A 20,086-nucleotide genomic window follows, 5' to 3' on the forward strand; every position below is an offset into this window, starting at 1 on the left:
TTTTTTGCACATAACTCTTTTTGCTCTTTTTCAGTACATTCTGCAGTGGTATGAGAATTCTCAGATATCTGCTTCATTCCACTGCCATTCAAGAGGTACAGAAACAAGGAAGGAAAGGAAGTGGATCTTCACTGGTTCCTCGCACACTAGAGACACAGAGGAGACTGCAAACATATTTCTGCCAGCTGCAAAATAGGGTAATAATTGAGAGGAACCCAGAATATGTTTCAGAAAACAGTTCAATCAAGCAACGAGTTGGAATCTTTACCAAACTTACACCTGATTGTCTTTATAGTATACACCTTACTGGGGATTTACAATACCCTCAATTAATTAACTTTTTACTCTCTTTTTAAATTTGCTGGTCCTCAAATTTGTGAAACTGATTTTGTTTGACTTTCTAATCCAAGCTACTCTGTGGCAAACCGAATTAAGTTGACTGTAGCCAGCGTGGCTTGATGCTCTGCTGTGGCTTGATTGAAAGCAGCTGTGAAGCAGTTTCTGATATATGGTCTGAAACCACGTCGTATACAGACCTCAGCTGGAAATAGCAGTGTTTAGTCATAACAATGTTATTCGATGCACTTCTGAGATTGAAAAAGGACAGGGGCACAGTGAGATCCCTGAGGTACCTTTAATAGTGCAGGGAAAATGTATGGTAAATTCTCAGCTTGGATTTGTAGATAACAATTCCCTCACCACTCATGAAAATTTACAAGCTGCGAAGGAAAACCAAAACATCCCAGCTAAGAGCCATGGCTCTGCAGCAACAGATGTTGAAAAGCATCAAGCATGTGTGAGTGAACTGGACCAACGGATCTTGAAGCAGAACCACTTACCCTTGGACTGCTGAGAGGACTGGTGGAGAGCCCAGATGAAGCTCCGCTGATTGACCGAGACCTGAATGGACACAATAAAAAAAAGGCCCTCAGAAAACGTAAACAAGCAATAACCCTGAACACCAGCCACTGCAGGCACAGGCATGACGTGAGGAGAAGGAGGGAGACTGTCACTGGAAAAGCACGACTCTTTCCTCTCACTACTGTCACACTTTTCAGTTGTTCCTCTCACAACAAAACCCTAAGAAATGCTGCTTGCTCAATGAGGAAGCTATAATCCCTTTTCATTACAGGAGTCGCTACCATATTTTTGGCCATCAAGTCCTTGAAAACTACTGCGTCTGGCCTGTGCAAGTGGAACTGTTGAATTCAAAAAGGACTGACAAGACGCATGCCGGTGCTGAGGACTCTCCTACACAGTGTTGGAGGTCACAGAATGAGATGTTCTGTCACAAGCAACATGGAAAGCCACTGTGTGCACAAGGCAAAAAGGTAGGGGGATCCTCCGCGTATTAAGGAAAAAAGCAAGCCTTCAGGACCAAGATACATAATTGTTCCCTACGCAGTGACTTTCCATTGGAATCAAAGTTCACACTGTCTCAAGCTTCCCCAACTTCCCACTGATGGATTTCATAGCCCTGTTCCCCAGTAAGATTTCCTGCTGTTGCATTAAGCAAGCCAGGTTTTGCTTATGAATAACTAGTTCTGCTGTTACTGATAACTTCACCAATAGCAGGATAACTGACCAGGTGTCCTCTGAAAAAAAAGCCAATCAATAGAGAATCAACTGCTTTGCTTGCTGACAAGGCCACCTGCACTGTAATGCTCTTATGCTCTCCAGCAAAGGCCATCTAATAAAACTGTGAGCTGTAGACAACAAAACATACGACTGTGCTATACTAAAACATGCTGAAAGGGCACAGGCCAAATGAACAAACATTTCAGTAGAACAACTTTCCAGAAGGAGGGCTGCTCATCATGAGAAAAAAACCTCCACATGACTCAAACTGAGTAAGCTGCAGAGGTAGCTTTAAATAGAAAGAAAGTTGTCTTGAAGACTGAAGCATCTTACAGCAGAGAACTTGGCTAAGAATGACGCTGGTCAACAACCACCAAGCAATATGCCAGTTTAGCATATCTACCAATATTTCACCTATGCTAAGAGCAATGAAAGCAATTACTTGCCTTCAGGTAATGAACGTCAAAAGGTAAAATCTTCTAGATGCTTGGAAAGCTGACTGCACGTGTGCATGTGTATATACACATATATAGAACTGATATGGGTTGGTTAGTATCAGCTTGTATATAAGGGAATATAAAAGAAATTTAGACCATGAATTGTCTCTGATTACTGAACTTTTAAATCTGTTTTAGAAGAATCAAAATATCTGTTTCTGAAATGGACTCCCAGAAATATATTTCTAAATAAATGTGAGTATTAGAATTGCTAAAAAATATGTAAACTGCATAACAGGATGTAGTTCCAGAGTAAGTTAAAACTGAACACAGTGGTAGATCTTATTCGCTCTGTATCCTCTGCAGAAAATACTCACTGATGGCTTTCTTTCTATCTCTTTCCAGTTTTTCCATCACAGGTAGGTAAAATGCAGAAGCCCAGACTTGGCATGCTTTTTTTTCTTTTTTCTTTTTTTCCATTTTTTCTTCCTTTTTTTTTTTTTTTTTTTTTTTTTTGGTCAGATTAAATCTAAATTTGCACCATGAAAAACTGGGGCACTCATTCTAAGCAGAATCTCCCTCCTTGTACCCTGCCACAGTCTGCCCACAGTATGGCAGACAAAAACTAGAAGCTCAGTCTTGGCACTTAATTGAACTTAAATTCGCACCATCGTAATATGAGGCACTCATAAAGGTTTATGCAAAGTAGTTTTAAAGGGAGAACTGTCTGCTCTGCTTTCAATAGGCTATTTTGTGTGCCTGTTCTATAACTGAAATAGCTGAGTGCAACGCAGATGTGTCATGCATATGGGAAGCTTGGTTAAAATCTTCCTTGTATGAGTCATCAGCAAAAACTTTTTCCAAACCATAAATTACAAGACAAGCATATAAATTACTTTGCATAAGATTTGTGAGGAATTTAGGTGCCCAAAGATGCAGTTAAACACCTATTTAGGAGTTTAACTACCACTAGGAGATGTTCCCACCAACACTTAATTATGGTGGGAAGGTCCTCTCTGACACTCACCTGAATTCCAGGATACTCGATTAAAAGTTCCAATCTGCTATTTCCTCTTTGCAATCAGATGTTTCCAAGTCCTGAATTCTCCCCTCCCAACCCCACTGCCCTCTAATTTTTTACAAAAATGATCACGCACATGGAGGACAAAACACGGCAGTCCCGCCCTCCCAACTCCCAGTTCCTTATTGGAAGCAATATTTGAAAAAAGTGTTGCTGTGTACTGTGTTTTCATCCAGCCTAGGAGCCTGAGGTAGGGGACAGAAGAGAGAGTTAGTGTGATATCCTCCTAGAAATGCATTCAGTATCCACATGATTGCTATCGAACAACTTGTATTTCTGTTGCTGATTTACATGCAAAAATACATAAGAAATAGGTCTTAGGTCTTATAGCAAATCTTAGTTTGTCCACACTGGAAATTGTATAGAGGAGCAGTAGGAAGAGTTTAAAGAACCCTGGGTTAATTTTAAGTGCTGGGGTGAAAAGAGAGTTGTACATTATCAAAACTTTTCCCTTTTACAAGAACATGTTGATATGGAATATGACATCCAGACTGAGAAGTTCTTCTTTGCGTCTTCTCCAATTGAATAAATCCTGCAGAATTTACCTTTACAAATGTGACACAGTTTCCAAGCTGGCTATAAAAACTCAGAGCAGTAGCAGATTCTATACTCCCGTACAAAAATGCTAACAAGCAAAAATGAGAGATTTTTCCTCCCATTGAGATCACCCTAGTTAGGAAATACTGGAATTCATTTTAAAACAAGCAAACAAACAAACACATGCACTGCTCCTGTATCTCAGAGTCAGGTGGACAGAACTGGGGCAGGGCCAAAAGAAACTAATGAAAAAGTTGCATTGTGCTGAAATGCTGCAATGAGAACAGAGAGAATTTAAATCCGTATCCCCCTCACCAGAAAATAAAGGTATGAAGCTGTACAGACAGCACATTAGTATGGCAGACCCCAGATGATCTTACATGTGGAAAAAGGAGAAAAATATGAAATCATCTTACATTCTTATGGCTACACAGTAAGCGTATTTAGCAGGAAATATCTATCAGTGAGTAACCTGCTCCTCAGAGGTTACTCTATGGGCATTAAATGTCATTGGAAGTATTAAATCTATAACTATTTCAATAGCTTGCTACTACTAGGAATCTATGAACATCAGGTGTGACTCATTTTGCTCTGCGTTTTGTATTGCTGTATGCTTGGGCATTAAGTCAATGGAAGCCATCAAAAAGTTGTTGAAAAAACAAACAGAAAAGTTAATGCAGTTGCTCGAAGAAAGAGCATTCCCTCAAACACAACTGCCACATTAGGGACCCAAGAAGAGACTCAAGTCCCATCCACAGTGACATAATTGCTTTGTCAAGCATGGAGGCAGGAAATGAAAATAAATCTGTCTTTAGGGATCTTGACCCAAGTTCTAGGTAGGGGCAGCCACAGAGAGGACTCCAAACATAAGGTGGGTACTGAAGTCATTGTGGGCTATTCCTCCCATCTCAAAGACAGACAGTAAGCAGGAGACATCTGAGCTATGAAAGAAAGAGGCCAAGCACTGAAAAGAAATGAGCATGTGTGGGCTGTAGCTTGTATATGCAATGCCTTTATACCTCATTCAATCTATTTGATACTTCAATTACAAGGACCTTTGTTTTAAAGTAAGTTTTTACTCATTTTAGTCAGCTGCTATCACGTAAGGCCCAATTTGTGTTAGATCAGTTGATATCTTACTGGCAAACCCAAGGAGCTGGAATTCAGTTTCCAGCTGGTTTAAGAGAACTGCCGTTTCTTGCAAGCTCTAAGAGTAAAGGGCTGAAGCCTGACACTGTTGAGGTATAGGCACAAGAAGGAAGAAAAAGCAGCTGACCTGGTGACCACAGTACACATATAGTACAGAGCAGAGCAAGCACCTCTACATAGTCCTTCACTCAGATTAATTTTGAAGTGCTTTAAACAGTGCATCAGCTAGTATACACCAGTAGAGTGTATAGGCTTTGCAGCCAGCATTAAACATTTGGGTCAGATTTGGTATTTGTTTCCTCTTTGAATAACCACCTCACAGAAATTTTCCCTACAATAAAAAGTGAGTTTGGTACCTTGTTGCAGTCCCAGCAGAACTTGCTTTCATAGCACAGTTTTACCAGGATGCTGAATACAGTCTTTTAGCTGGTCAAGCTGGAGCCATGCTTCCAAGAAGGGGAGCCTGCAGCATGCATGCAGCGTGCAGTAATGCATCTGACTTGTGCCCCTGGGTGAAATGCCTTCAAAATGTTGAGTTGGTTTGATTCTGTGCATAGTTTTGAAAGGCACAGCCAAAATATCCAGCCAATTTTTGTTTGTTTAAAGCATAAATTGGGTGGCATTTGATACTCCTCTTTGCTTGATCACTCAAGTAAAAATAAAAAATTGTAAACTGCAGTTTGGGGTATAGAACCCCTGAAAACTACCCAAATCAATAAGCAATGGTGAACATTCAGGCACTGTGTATTACATTTCATCAATTCTGCTCTTGGGTGTCCAAAAAATGCAAACTGTAGTTCCTTGCTTCCTGATGCTGATCTAAGGAGTAAGAATAGACTATTTCTAATGCTATTCTGTCTTACAGTCCCAAGTGTGCAAACAATACCAACCTTAATGCCTTAACATACTTCTGCTTATGTCAGAAGGTCTACTCATAGTAATACCCTTTGGGAAGATTAAGCCTTTACAAAAAGCACATGGTGATTTTTGACTGCAGGTGTTGGCAACACACCTCTTCTTCTTCCTTCCAGCACACAAAGAAGGTGGTGTTAAACAGCATCACCATCCTTAACTGGCCAATCATACTATATCATAATCATTTATAAATGGTTTAAAAGAATTAATAAACTGTAAAGCATGTTACAAACATACTGGTGCTAATTAGCTTTCTCAGTTTGTACCTTCTCATAAGCTTTTACTGCAGTCTGTAGTGATCAATTACAACATTTTTTATTAAATCATTTACTAATAAATATTCCCCTTACGTTAAGTATTCATAAATGGAAATTTAATTCGAAGTGGGACTGCATTTCTAATTGTACCTATATCCTCTTTATTGAAAATTGAAAGTAAAGAGCTTTGAAGATATATCTGTGTCTAGGGCCATCTGCTCATCTCCTAAGAAAATCTATACTCAAAAGAGAGAAAATACACGGTATTTTTTCTTTAATAACACAGATGGGACTTAGTGTTATCTTAGGAAAAAAAAAAAAAAAAAAAAGAAAAAGGGGGAAAAAAAGAAAGAAAAAAGGATAAACTAGGATCAAAATTAACTGGAAGGTATCAAGAAGATACAAAAAGCACTAAATAGAGAAGGGGGAGATATTCTCAGGTATTTTGGTACCTACACAGTGTCTGAGATTAGTTCTGTGTTCTCACAGACATTGAAACATACAGACGAGAGAACAAAAAAGAACCCCGAACTAAGTTATATGGAGTGTAACTCCAACATAAAAGCACACAAACACACACAAAAGCACCAACAATGCTTCTTCCCACATCTCTCTCTGTCTCCCTGCTGAAAAGTCTCATTCTCTGAACTATATCCACCTGTATTGGATTTGTTAAGTGCAAATGAAGAGTTTCTCTACAAGTCATAACAGGTCCCGCAACAGGAATAATCCAAAACTAGAGCTTACCCCAATGGATCAGCACTCGCCATCCTCGGAAAGAGAAAATGAAGAGAGAAGGCAAAGAGAAAGAAAGAGAAAGAGGGGGATGTGGAAGCAGGTGGAGAGAAGAGTAGGAAAAGCAGAGTGAAATACTGTTCGGAGAACTGCATGGTCATAATTATTGCCACAGGTGCCTACATCTTCAGAGACCAGGAACACTAGGGGGACAGTTTGATTTACTAGTAAATAACTTTTGTCCTGCTCACAGTAATGCAGACACACCCAACTTTGGCACTGGGGAATACAGAGAGGGACATTCTAAGGCTGTAGAAAAACCTTTCCAGCCAAATCCCAATGAGAGCAGTCAGCAGAGCAATGGGGTTCAGACTCTGTGCTGAATTTCTTTTCTGACTCTGACATAAGGCACAGTTATATCAGACTGGTATAAAGGAAATTGTTCTTTTTGTCCCCTTTTTGCTCAGTGTAGTGTCCCTCTGTCCCCCAAGCTGGCCTGGTAAGAAGTACTTTTTTTGCCATGAATGAACTGTGAAACATATTGGTTATTAAAGCATGCATTTCTGAGCCAGCTTGGGAGCCCAGGGTACAAGATTGTAGCTCAAGCTGTGAATCTGCTTTGATACTGGCTTATTAGTCATGATGGTCTTAGAGTCAGGAATTCAGATCACCTAGAGCATACCAGCTCAGCAACCCAGCACTTATCTCTGTGGATGCCATCTTGTGCTCCAGGATCTCATTTTTCATTTAAAATAAATTCAGTCTCTGGCTCTTAAAGGTTGCAAGGGAAATCTTTCAAATGTGAATGGAGAATAAATCAATGCTGTGCTGAAAAGAGTCCGAAACAGCAGCTTTAAAGGCAGAATGAATCTCTGACATGTTGACTTTGATGCCAAGGGACAATCAAAAACTTCAAGATTCTTTTCTTCACCAGTAACCAAAGCACTCAAAATAGGAAAGAATAATCAGGTTATCAAGTTTTTAGGGGTGCAGGTATGGAAACTCAAGAAAGTATCACCACCTTTTCAGATTAAAAAAGATTAATTAGGAATAAAGAACACCCAGTGTGTTATTAAACCAAATAATTTTTAAGTCAGATGCTGTGCTTTTTTCCTCTCTGTCTCTTTTTTACTCTCTCTCTCCATTTTCAGTAACAGGCTCCCAAGCTGCCAGAGTTACCTCTGGCTGGGTGAGGAAAATCCATTTTCCACAAGACGGTCACCAACAGAAATGCCAAATTTAATATATGCCCAGTAGATTTCACAGTTTCCTGCTCAGTGCAACTAGCCATGCTTCCGAATACAAGAACATTGCAAATGCTGGGCTGGGCAACACAAGGCAGTTTTGAGGAAAGTTAAACTTAAAACATAGTTAGAACAGAAAGAAAAAGTTGTGCTATGCATCAATAGAGAAGTGGAAAGAAGCATTACAGTACGTTCTTTTTCATGTGCTTGAGTGATACTCCGTTTGTATTTTGGCCTGGAGTGCAAATTTGGTTAAGATCTAATTCGTATATATACAAATACGTATACATTGTATATATTTAGGGACGAATGCTGTCCTCAATTGGACCGGTACAAATCTACCTACAGTGATGTAACCGAGAAGAACAAATTGACACCCATTGTATAATGGAGCGTGTGTGTATATTTATACAGCAAATACACCCATAACCAAACATGCAGAATATTAAAATGTAAATAGAATGGGTGCAATAAAGTTGATTCGTTTTTCTTTCAAGTCATTTTCCCAACAGGGAAGGCACTTAGGAGGTTAACAAAGAGAATGGAAAGCAAGTTGACAATAGGGAAAAGGAAGAGGCAAATGAGGTTCAAAAAAAATCAACAATCCCAGGACACAATAGACCCAGAAGCGCAGACATGTGCATTCCCTACAATACTGAAGCAAGTGAACTACGGAGCTGCAGCAACCCAGATACAGAAGAAGAGAAGCGCTGAAAGAGGGGGTGAAAGTCAGAAAGAAAGAAAAAGAAAGGGACAGTGGCCTCAGCTACTAAGACAACCATGTGCATCTAGAGGGAAGGGACCCTTAAAGATGCAGTATTCCTTTAAAAAAGACATCATAAAGTTGGATAATCAAATGCTGAACAAAAATTTAATGGCCATCAGGATTAGTCATCCTCATTTTGCTGGGGATCTCTTCACTGCCTATCCCTTCCTTTCTTGTGGCTGTACAGAGGTGCAGAATACAGTTCCTCTCATTTTCATGCCACTGATTTCCCTCATCCTAACTGTTAAGAGTGAGAGGGAGGTGAGAGAACAGTGAATGTGATCTTTCAAAAATCAGCCTGGCCTTTCAGTGAGGAGGACCACAAGTGATCCTTGTGACTGCCCTACCCTTTTCCTCCTGTACTCTGAGAAACAGTACCTTTGAGAGGGAACATGAAAAGCCTGCATGTACATAAGGAGTTCCCTCAGCGGCTACTGAAGACTCATCACCTCTGCTCCTAACTAGAGAAGTACAGAGGGATGATGACATCTGGACCCTCCTCACATCACAGATGCAAAGATATCTCTCTTACTGGACCTGACTTCTAATTACTGTGAAAGAGCTAGTCTTTGGAGTAGTTTCACACTAAATACTAATGCAAGAAGTGACACATGTTCAAGAATACAATCTATATATAGGGGGAATCGGAGAGAGAAACATGTCGATGGTATCAGTTTGAGGAAAACTCAGCCCCTAGAGACTATGTAACCACTATTTCTTTACGGCTATGAAACTATGAGTTTTCTAATGGTTTGGGTGCAGTTCTTGTATTTAGGTTGCCATCTTAAACAAGGTGCCTTACATACATGATGGACAATCATGTGAGTGCACTTTATTTGAACTTCACTGTGGCATGTTCAGGGTTTGAAACACTGCCCACAAAGGACTCAGTCTGCAAAAGGTCAAAACAGAGACTGTCCTTACATTCGGTAAGTCTTCCTTGGCTTAAACCCCACATTTGTCTTTAAGTAGAAAGGCTATTAAAAGGAAAAATGGAAAGAAAAATGGCTAGCTGAGTCCTCACGTTGGTTCCTTTAAGGAATTCTTTCTTTTTGAATCATATGGAACAGTCCTAAATATTTAGCTGCTGATTTTGGATAAGCTGAGTGTTTGTCCAAAATGTATGAGCATTATGTTATGATGAAGAATTATCCATTGGGATGACAGCTTTTGACATTAGAGAAGAATTCTCCTCCTCCAAGACCAGAATTTTAGTAATTCTATGTCCACCAACAAGATTCCTCGTAAGTCTAAATTATTTATTTATTTATTTATTGTTCACGGACCACATGAGACCTTAACTCTGGTGGCCTGTATGTCTTCCACTGTGCCTCTATTCATAGTTAGGAACTACTCTTCTTTTTACTCTTCAGAATCTGTTAGACTGTCAGACTGGAATCATCCTCCAAAAGCCCCCTCTTTCAATCATCTTTTCCTCTTGTGTTCTCTGATGCAGCCAGGACAGTCTTCAAGTTTATCTCTTACTTAGAGGTACTTAATTTTTTGCTCCTATCTGTCAGGATTCCCAAAGTTCCCTACCACTGCTCTTGCTGACTTGGTTGTACTGCTGTTTCTAATGCTGAGAATGGAGCACTCCTGGTTCTCCTAGCTCCAGCCTTTCCCAAAGCAGTTCTAGCAAATACAAATTCTAGCCTGGCCATCCTAACTCATGGTAGAACTGAACTAGAAGTAGCAACAGGATAACACTGTAGTGGAGAAAATAGTACAGTCACAGGCTGCATTGGGGATAGCCTCAAATGTAAGGTATTGTACAAAACTGTATGTAGTGTGGGCCTGTAAATATCCCACTCTCTTCATTTCTTTCTAAGAAGGAACAGCTATGTCCCCATACAGAGAAGGTAAGTACTGCATCTTTAAGGTCTCAGCAGTGAGGTAGAGGAGAGGAACATATTGTCAGTGTTTATACCTTTCTTCTTTGTTGAATTTGGGATTGGCTTCAGAGATATCCAGGCTTTTACTGAACATTGTTTTACTATGGCAGGAACAAAGCGAGAAAACAGAGTTACTAGTGTGGACATTTATAAAAGAGAGTCACCTGAAGCAATGCTGGACACCCAGCCCCCCAACCCATCCTCCCCTTTTAAGCAATGCTCTGAAAAGTTTCTTTTACTTTACAGCTATGAGTTAAGCCTACATACAACTGAAGTTCATTATCTCCCCTTGACTTCTGAGGTCTAAGATGACCTTCCCCAAACACACTTGTAAACCCTGCTCTTCTTTATCCAATTGAAAACCCAGATACAATCTATTTTTGTCACACTGTTCAGGGCATACAGAACACACCTGAAGGCGCAAATAGCAAAAGCACACATTACTCAGATTTCTCCAGAAGATCTCAACAGTAAGCATGATCTGGGAAAGGGTCCAAATTAAGCCATAGGGCCCCTTTACCACTTACTCCCAACTCTCTTCCCCATATCTTAGGTCTGAATCCCTGAAGCTTAAAAGCAAAATCCCTTATGCTTTGCTAAAGGGGCAGCTCTCCATGTTTCACTGGTAATATGCTTCGCTGTTTCACAGAACACAGCTTCCTAATGTTAGCTGATCTTCCACGCAAGCTATCCACTTCAAAAACCCGAAGAAAATGAATAAAGCCAGTTTTTGGACTTTTTTAGCAGAGCTGCTGAAACTTTCTGGTATATCCCCAAAGGATTCTTGTTCCCACAGAATTTTCCTTTGTCTGTATGATTTTGGCCCAAGGGACGAATTAGCTGGTATTAAACTAAGCTCAGAATCTACCTTTTTTCTTTTGACAATACAGTGAAATACCACAGAAGCAGAATCAAATAAGATGCAACTATGAACCTGCTAGGTGGACAACTAGCAGGGAAAACCGAGCATCAGGTGTCTGTTCACATTAATTTTGTCATTCACAGTAAAAGATCCACTGGAGACCACTTGGAGAGGTCAGCACAAATATTTCAAGGTGCCAGCAAGCTCAAAAAGCAGTGTTTGTATTGAATTCTTCTTATATGTTATTCAGAACTAAGCCACTAATTGTCTATGTTTTTCACCTAACACTTTCTCAGCCTGTACGGCTCAAAGCTGCCAAGTTTCAAATCTCAGTGGAAAGATGTGCCCTTAAACAAGCCCAGACCAAATGCTTGTAGAGTCCCCACTTGGTTACCAAAAGCACAGCTCATCACACAGACACATAAAATCAGAAGTTGTAACATCAATCCCCTTTTTGCAACAAAACATCTGTTTACTACTGGGAAAGAGGACATGGGACTATATCATGACACGAGTGTGTTCTGCCCATGGTTAGAAGAGTCTGCCCACTGATTAGCTGAAGAAAGAAGCAATGGCTCTGTGTCTCCAGATGTTTGTACTGGTCATTTGTGTCTAAATAGGAGGCCTGTTTCCATGGTCCACCTCCCTGTCTTCCTAGTATTATAGGATAAAAGCACTGAACAGTCATCTATCCAGACAAAAAAATGTTATTCTTAAAAAAAGCATCCAATTCTGGGACCTAAGATCTAGCACTGTAAAATCCACTCTCAGTGGGTCATTTCATGGAAAATAATATGCTGCTAGCCATTAAAAATCCTTCGGTCCTGGTGGAAGGCACTTGTCTTTTTGTTACTGACTGCTCTGACAGATGGTGCCCCATCAGCAATGCATCGTACCAAGACAATCCCTATGCAGTGGTGTTTGTTAATGAAGCCAGTTCGCGTTATAAAAGACTGTGCTGCCAGCAACACAAAATGTGCCACTGTCATCTGTGGAAGCGGAATGGTATGAGTTATGGAAGCTCAGACATGGAGTAAAATACTATCTTCCCAGCAACCCCTTCCAAAACAAGCACTACCAAGCTCATCATCATCAATCATGGTGTTATTAGATCCCTTCCTCCACCCTTAATCACACCATGTGTCTAACCATGTGTCGTGTGGTATGCATTTCCCCGTATCTCTTTTGTGGCTGGAAGGTTTTACTTCCTCTTTAAAGCCAAAGCCCTTTCTTACTCGTGTCACCTGGATATGTACCTCCAGTGCTCACACTCATCTCAGACCTTTGACTTCCAATGCTTTCTCATTCAGAATTAAGTGAGATATTTAAAAGCAAAAGATATACTTTGTATAATGAGACGCAGTTTTGCTTCTTTGGCATTTCTGAGTTCAAAGGCAAAGCTGAGAGATGGAAGGTTTCAGTCCTCAGAAAATCTCAGACTCAATCTAATGCATTCTAGGTTGGCTGAACAAGACTGGATCATTTTCTTCAACTGTTCATCTCACCACTTCCTATTTGTTTCGTCCAGTTGGACAGTTACTGCTAACAGCTGCAGAGTACGACTCACAGGCAGCTTTGCGGTGGGGGAAAGTGATTCACCTCTGTCTGGCTCATCTCTGGGCAATTTATGGCTCGTACATCTACCAGGTACTAGATTAAGTACAGAAAGTTGAATAGGCAGTGAGCAACTGTTTGTCAGTGTTATTTTCATCCTTATCACTTTGAGGCCTACCAGGAACATTTAAGAGTATATGCTTTCCTGAACATTTCCTTAACCCAAACATTAAATATCAAAACAAACCACACACTCAAAGACACGTTTTCCAACCTATGCTACAGTGAAAAATCTTTCTGGCAGTCTATCCCGAGACCACATATCCAGTCTGAACTAAGTCCTAGAAAGATCCTGAAAATCACTTTCTCCTCACTGTAGACAGAACTCTTATCAGTTGCCAGCAAAACTTTCTAGCAATTCTAGGGGTCTCTGGACTGGAAATTATTCCATGCTCTTCACCCAGTCAGCACGGGGAGTTCCTGAGCAGGCACAGCAGGCTCATTTTGAGCAGATCTTAATGGCTAAACAAAAATAATCATGTCATAAAGCTGAAACAGAAGTTACGGCATCATCAGCATATATATATGTGAAGTGTTAAGTGTTCTTTAATACTGATAGATTTATACAAGTGTAAATTCAAACTCATGTGCTTCCTTTAGGATAGACATAGTGACTGAGGAGGCAACTCCCATGGTTCACATAAGTGAACTTCCACAGTTCACTTATTTCATCAGAACCTGCCTTGAGGAAACATCATTTTCTTCTGCTGTCTCTCCACAACAATAATACTTTCTCTGAGAGAAAAGAGGTAAAGTTACACAAATTTCATCAATTTACAGATGTGGTAATTTATGTGGGTCAGATGCATATTGGCTCTGACAGTACATTTTAAAGGTATCCACAGATGCCTGCACAGGTCTTTCCAGACTCCACCTATTCTAACAATATAAAGGGTGAGGTTCATCTCATTTAACTTCAAGTGCCTAAGAGCTAGGCACCTAATCCAAAATCATCATCATTTAGATTCCTGCTATAGGCTATGGAGACAGAGAAGAACAAGAGCTTAATTTATCCTCTCTGAGATTGCTGGAACAGCAGACACATATCTGAGATCTCCCAAAGACTTCATCTGTCCCCAGTGCCTACAGTGACAGCCTGTGTACCTAGCTTAGACTGAATCCCTACATTCTGAACAATTAAAATGAGGTGAGATGAATTTTGCCCAGAGGACATAGCAGTTTCGTGAGCAATAGCTGCAAGTGAACAGAAATCTTAAGTTCCTGGCAGGACTTCTGTTCCTGTGTGAATAAGCGCTGCTGGCTGCCAGACCACATTGTAAGTGTGCTTGGAAGTTGTTATGAGTGCTGCTGTGAATAGAAGGGCTCCACAGCTCTTCTGTACGTGTGACATGTAAGAGGGCAACAAATCCAGACAGGAGGGGCCCTCAGCTCCCAGGTAAAGGAGGGACCCACCTCTGTCCATGTTGTGCCATTTCAATAGCTCTGCGAGCAGGGACTGGGGAGCCGCCATCTGTCACACTGAGAACCTCCATCGACTTCCTTTCTGGTCGTCGCTTCCCATGCCTGTTCAGCATTGGGGAGTCCACACGCTTCCTGGGGGGATCTTTATGAAAAGAAAACACTGTCAGCTGAGTTCAGCTGTGACTTACCTCACACAGGTTGGCTAAATCCTCTCTCAAAAATCTTGCTCTCACACCTCCCCTAGAGACAGTTATCTTGGAGATGAACACTTGCACTCTCTTCCAAATCTACAAGCATTAAGACATAAGTTGCAATCCATCTGCAGAGAGGGAGAGTATTACTACTGAATGTATGAGCACTGTAAAATAAAGGTATGACCAAAGCACGGACTGCACAAATTACCTTACAAGGCTGATAACAGTAATAACAAGATAATAGCACGGGCTATAGCAGAAGCTGTTAGCCAAAGTGTATGCCATCCAGGGATCCTGGATGTGTACTCAGGTTTCTACAGCTTGCTTTCCATGCCCATGCTAGCTAGATTCAATGTAATACAGGGACATAAGTACACTCTAAATTCAGATTTGTATTAGTCTCTGAAAACATACTCTTTTTTTTTTTTTTTTTGCATCTTCAGTATTAGATTCCAGTTTTTCCCTGCTGTGTTATATATTTCCTCCTTCAGCATTACAAATTAAACATTCTGGACTACCTGAGATAAATCTCCAATGAAAGCTACTGAAATCTATTTCAGAGGTCATCATATCGCTTTTACTGCTGTAGTAACTGAAGTGCTTTATACTTTTTATTGTATAACATTTCTATGAGGTATCGAAGTGCTACTTTCACTTTGCTGAGTGAAAACTGAGTTATAAGAATGAGATACTTAAAGGCATTTCATTCCTAAAGGTGCAGACAAACAATTACTGAAGCTCTGAGAAGCACCTAAATTGCTCTGAAAATAGTCTTTAGATACCAAACTGCATGACAGCAAGTGTTCCAAGGTGACTTGCCAAACCATACACACCTCTGTGGTGAGAAAGGGAACCAAACACAGACTTGCTGAGTTCCTTTAATACTAATATATCTGAAGGCATCTAAACAGTAAAAAGGAGGAAAGCAGAAAAATAAATAAGGAAAGATTATCCTTGCTTTGGTTGACTATTTGAGTTGCCTGCTTGTATTTATAGACATCTTTTTAATTTTGCCTAGGGCTTCCTTCTCTGCCAGGATTCCTTTCTAAAACTCTATCACTACTGCACAGTCAGATTATATTATTTTTATGACTCTGCCCTCCTCAGTCTCAGCCTATTTGCTTGCTTATTCGGTCTCTTACATCATGGTTTTTAGAATCTGATTCCTTCAAGGCAGGGCTTATTCTTGAAACAATGAGCACGAGCAAGTGCTGCCCAAATGCAAATGAGACAGTGATAGCAACTGAACCCATTACCATATAATGTAAGTATTATTTGTATTAACAGTAATAATTATGTTAAAAATGAGTTAGAGAAGAATAGCTGTATCTCAATTCTATTGAAATTTCTATCTCAATTTCTACTGAAATCTATTTCAAGCAATGTCCAATAATAGAAAAGTGGTAGAAAACACAAGCAAGAAAAACATACAGTGCATAAAGTTACAAGAAAAACAGAGAGAGATAAACCTAACAAAGCAATTGTACTGGGAGACTTCAGCTGCACACACATAACCAGTCAAAAGTGAACTGGGACAAGGTTAGACATTTCAAACTCCTGCTCTCCAAACATGTACAAAGAACAAGGGGAGTGATCCATCCTATAGAACAACTGTTAAAACGTTTGTTATCTATACAGAGAGTTAATACAAATCATAGAATCAAAGAATCAGAGAATCAAAGATTTGCAGAAGGATACCACCAGACACTACAAAGGAAAGGGGAAGAGTGCAGCTTAACAAGGAAGAAGTAGGAAGAAGATGACATAGAACAAAGAAGAGCAATGATGAAGAAAGTTAAAAAAAAGGAGATGAGTAAGCTCAGACTGCATCAAGGTTAGTTAATAATAGAGTCTAAATAATAAGAAGGAAAATGGCAAGAGAAACAGTATGTGAAAAGAAAATTTTAAAGGCAATTTCATCCATGCATGTTCAAAACAAAACACTTTACCAAATAGAAATTCAGCCAAGCGATGCAAAAGTGATGGTTAGGCTAAATATTAAGTGAACAGCAAAAACAAGATAAAAAGGAATTTGAAGAGGAATGAGCCAAAGACTTGAACAACAGTATTTTGTACAGAAAGCTTGAGAGAAGGATAGCAGCCAGAAGGACTATATGGGAATCAGCAGGACAATTAGGAAGGATAAGGATCTTGCTAACAAGCTAAATGATACTTTTATATCAATCTCTGCTGCTCAAGATGCTGGAAGACATTGATTTCCAATCTGTATTTTAAACTAAGAAAGAGAGGAAATAAGCAAAAAGAGAAGGTGGTGAAATACATCGATAAATTCAACAACAGCAATTCACAAGGGTTTGATGGAAAATACATCCAGAAGTTTGTACGAATCTGGTAGAGATTCTAATAGTGGTATTTGATTCCTCTTTAAAATTGCCTACAAGCCTATACTATACATGGCTGAAGGCAGCAAGTATTGTACATATTTTTTAAAGGCTCTAAGTAAGAAACCACAGGGTACCGAGTCTGTCATCACTGTCAGATCTAAAGATACTAAAGTACACAGTCATCCTCCCATAAAGACTAAAGTGGTGGCATAGAAGAACAGTTGGAGATTTAGCAGCAGTTCAGGAATTAAAAATAGGAAAACCTTCAGTGCACACACTTCTGCTCTTGAGTCTCTGGAAATACTTCACAGGGAAACAGAAAAAAACAACATTCAAGTCCCATTCTAGATATGTGATAGTTCTGGAGATGTATTTTCCTCTTACTTCATGTCACAAAAGTGGAGATATTCTCAGAGATTTTTACAGGGAAAGAGCCTAGGTAATAATCCAATTATAAAGTCATTCATCTGAAAGGCAGAAAATAAAGGTTCAGTTTCTGAGATTGGATGAGGTACTACATCCTAATATGGCTACTCTGGCTGAATAGCCTTTACTGTGATTTATTAAGAATCTCCACTCCAGATAAGCCTTTTGCTCAAGGAGAAATCGGTTGACGCGTATGTATTTTACTGAGAGATTTCTTATTTCCTTGTTTTCAGTTAAAGAAAATAGAACTGGACTCACAAGATGGTGAGGGTGGCCCTCTTCTGTCCCTTTGAGAAAGCTTTACATAGCTGAAGCATTCAAAGGAGATATCAGAAGAGAAAGTGCTAGTCTAAGGCAGCCAAAACCTTATTTCTACCCACATCCATCCATTCCATGGTCTAATGTGCAAAGGAGGAAAAGGCAAAATAAAATGAGATGTACTTTTTTTTTTTTTGGCAAGAATTCAGGTAACGCACAATTCTCATGAATGTGGCTTCTTCAAGATGCTAATATTATATCCATTATCTTTTCCCTGCTCTTCTCTGCTTGTGCAAAGCCATTGCTAATGGCTAATGATGAGATACTCATCAGAAGCATGACTGCTCTTAATTAAACCTTGCCCCATGTTCTCAGAGATACTGCTGCGAACAGAGGAGGTAGAAACCTCCTGTGGAACACAGAAGACGACTAACAAACACTCAAAGAATAACATTCAGAGTCTAAAATGTGCCAATGCAGCACAATGATATATTCAGAGTAATGCTTCCCTGACGGAGAACATCATCATCCCTTGGACAAAAAAAAAAATAATTCAGGAGTGAAGAATAGCACTTCAGTTCAACACATACTTTGGCATGTGGAAGAAAGATATACGTGATATATTAAAGGCACAGCTGCGTATTCACTTACATGCTGAATATGAAGATTTTAGTTACCCTGCTTTTCTTACGACAGCAGCATTTCTAAGATAAGATGGTGTCTTTACATTGCAGGATAATCTGTGCGAGTCAAAAGCTGATGGATGAGTGAAGTGCTAGATGACAATTTGCACTGAGCAAGAGACTTTTGGCTGGAGTACCTGTGGCAAGCATATTTACCCCTCTTTGCGAAGATGCTTGCCGAGATGCTCTCTGCAGCTCCATCCAGGTAAGAGTTTAAAAAACTACCAGGTTGACTCAGAATTTCCATTTTATCCCCCACAGATGAGATCCCTCTGTAAAACTACAGTCCAGTAGCCTGAACTTTGATAATGTAATCATTCAGTTGAGTATTAATGAACTTTAATACATTATACTTTAATATACCACTGTCCTGTAGGCTTGGGAGATAACAGGCTTTCCAGTTAAAGAACATTTTGCCACTATCCTTCAAATAAGTGAAATACAAGACCTACAAATCACAACTCTACTATATAAAAATGCTATTTCGGGCCATTGATAGACGTGACTAATGCTTTATTAGTTAAACTTCTGTCAGTATGCACAGCACGAGTCACTTACACTGTTAGCTCCTTAGGGGAGCATTTTTCCAGTTGTCTATCTATATTAATGTAGTCCTCAGTGATCAGCAGTATTTTAAAATACTAACAAAGAACAATTCAGGAATAAAATGGCATCACAGGAGCTTTATAAGATACATATAATCTTACTGCATATTAAACTTTTAAAATCCTTTTAAGGTAATCTAAAAACATGGTATTATAATGTATGTACTATAAACAGGTAAGTGATATTATTCATTCTTCCAATGGAGAATGTGTACACATAAAACCTTTTAGAGACGTAATGAATGGTACAGTCTCGCTAATAGAAGTCCAGAAGCAGCATCTCTGCAACACTGCACATAGATTAGTAATTAGAAAATTCTACCACTAGACTACATTGCTCCTAAACCTCATCTAATTGCAGAGAGGCAGCCTGTGGGTCTGCATTAAATTTTTTAAGACTTCTGGCTCAAGACCAACATAGATGTTTCTGTGCTGTGATAGATATGTCCTGAAAAATGAAGCCTTTGAGTTTAATCACAAAACAGATCTGCCCGCCTTTGGCCACAGATTCTCACCAATGATGTACACTGTTTCAGGTTTGAGGATATGAAAAAAAAAAGGGCAAAGAAGAATTAGTTGAGACGGGTTCATGGTGACAGAGATGACATCTTTGGTACCTATTTCATTTCTAGGGGGAAGATCCTCATCTTCATGACTAGGATATCTCTCCTTCCGGTCAAGCAGAAGAAAATAAATCATTTTCTCTTGGTTTTCTCTGAAAAAAAGGAAAAAAAAAATCTTTAAATTTGAAGGAGAATAGAACAATATGTAAACAAACCCATCTTCTCAAACAGTTGCAGTTATTCCAAATAAGCTGGAAATAGCCATGTATCTGCTAGCTAGATGCGCAATTCGCAAAGCTTTTGAGAGCCTTGCTGTCTCCAACAAGCAGCTTGTGGGAGAAGGAAATACAATTCCTCCATTACACATCTGGAGTAGAGGCACAGGACAGATGAGGTAATGTACGCACACAAAGTCCAAACCAAGAGTGATAAGAAGACAGGTCTCTTGAGCCCTTAAGAGCTCTTTCCACTATATATCCCTCATAGCACACCAGGAAACACACCAACTCTTGGGCATAGCTTG

The 20,086-nt window shown here is 39.7% G+C and overlaps 1 protein-coding gene across 23 annotated transcripts in view; it reads right to left on the bottom strand.

Moving 5' to 3' along the window:
* BRSK1 (BR serine/threonine kinase 1) overlaps positions 1–20,086 on the bottom strand; it is a 299,198-nt gene that overhangs the window by 35,382 nt on the left and 243,730 nt on the right. For 11 of the 23 annotated variants that reach the window (XM_046941627.1, XM_046941624.1, XM_040700868.2 and 8 more), the window contains 3 exons: positions 19,618–19,715; positions 14,481–14,631; positions 840–900 (listed from right to left, as the gene is read on the bottom strand). In XM_046941627.1, coding sequence (XP_046797583.1) covers positions 840–900; positions 14,481–14,631; positions 19,618–19,715 — 310 coding nt within the window. Of the gene's footprint in view, positions 1–839; positions 901–6,701; positions 6,726–10,626; positions 10,693–14,480; positions 14,632–19,617; positions 19,716–20,086 lie in introns of all 23 variants that reach the window. The other 12 variants (XM_015286611.4, XM_040700862.2, XM_040700858.2 and 9 more) reach the window with 2 other exon arrangements.

Source organism: Gallus gallus, chromosome 5 (genome assembly GCF_016699485.2).
Source record: "Gallus gallus isolate bGalGal1 chromosome 5, bGalGal1.mat.broiler.GRCg7b, whole genome shotgun sequence".
NCBI classification, from domain to species: Eukaryota; Metazoa; Chordata; class Aves; order Galliformes; family Phasianidae; genus Gallus; species Gallus gallus.